Genomic DNA, 544 nt, shown 5'->3' on the forward strand with positions numbered 1-544 from the left:
GCTGCTGCTACTGCTGCTGCTGCTCCTCCTCCAGCAGCAGCAGCAGCAGCAGCAGCAGCAGCAGGAGGAGAAGGTATAGGGTTTGGGTTGATAGCAACAAGCGGAGCAGCCTCACCATACTCTGTATAGCGTGAAGACACAGCAGTGAAACCCAAAGATAAAAAACTATTAGGAAATAGATCTGTAATATATTCTAGAGAAGGAGAATTGGGGTGTATGTACACCTGGTTGGGGTATCCTAGTGTTATACATAAACCTATTGCTGCTTGTATATATCCATATAAATATGTATTTTCTCTGTTCCAGTTTCTTAGCCCTATCTTACATTTTGTTGCTGCTACTGCTTCTGCTGCTGCTGCCTTTCCTAGTGCTCTTGATCCTGTCTCTGCTTCTGCTGCTGCTGCTGCTGCTGCTGCTGCTTGGTGAGGATAACCCCCACGCACCAGCTCGAAGCCAAACGTAGCCTCAACGCTCCCGTGGCCTGCAGGGGGCTGCCCGCTGCACAGCAACGCAGAGAAACTCCCCCCGCTGCTGCTGCTGCTGC

The 544-nt window shown here is 50.7% G+C and overlaps 1 protein-coding gene across 1 annotated transcript in view; it reads right to left on the reverse strand.

The window, feature by feature from the left end:
- The window catches only part of EMH_0025160 (uncharacterized protein), a gene marked incomplete at both ends in the record, with an annotated part of 3,653 nt that overhangs the window by 1,686 nt on the left and 1,423 nt on the right, over positions 1–544 (reverse strand). Inside the window, one exon of the mRNA XM_013502411.1 lies at positions 342–542. Coding sequence (XP_013357865.1) covers positions 342–542 — 201 coding nt within the window. The remainder of the gene's footprint in view (positions 1–341; positions 543–544) is intronic.

This window comes from Eimeria mitis, genomic scaffold (genome assembly GCF_000499745.2).
Source record: "Eimeria mitis Houghton genomic scaffold, Emh_scaff911, whole genome shotgun sequence".
In the NCBI taxonomy this organism is placed as follows: Eukaryota; Apicomplexa; class Conoidasida; order Eucoccidiorida; family Eimeriidae; genus Eimeria; species Eimeria mitis.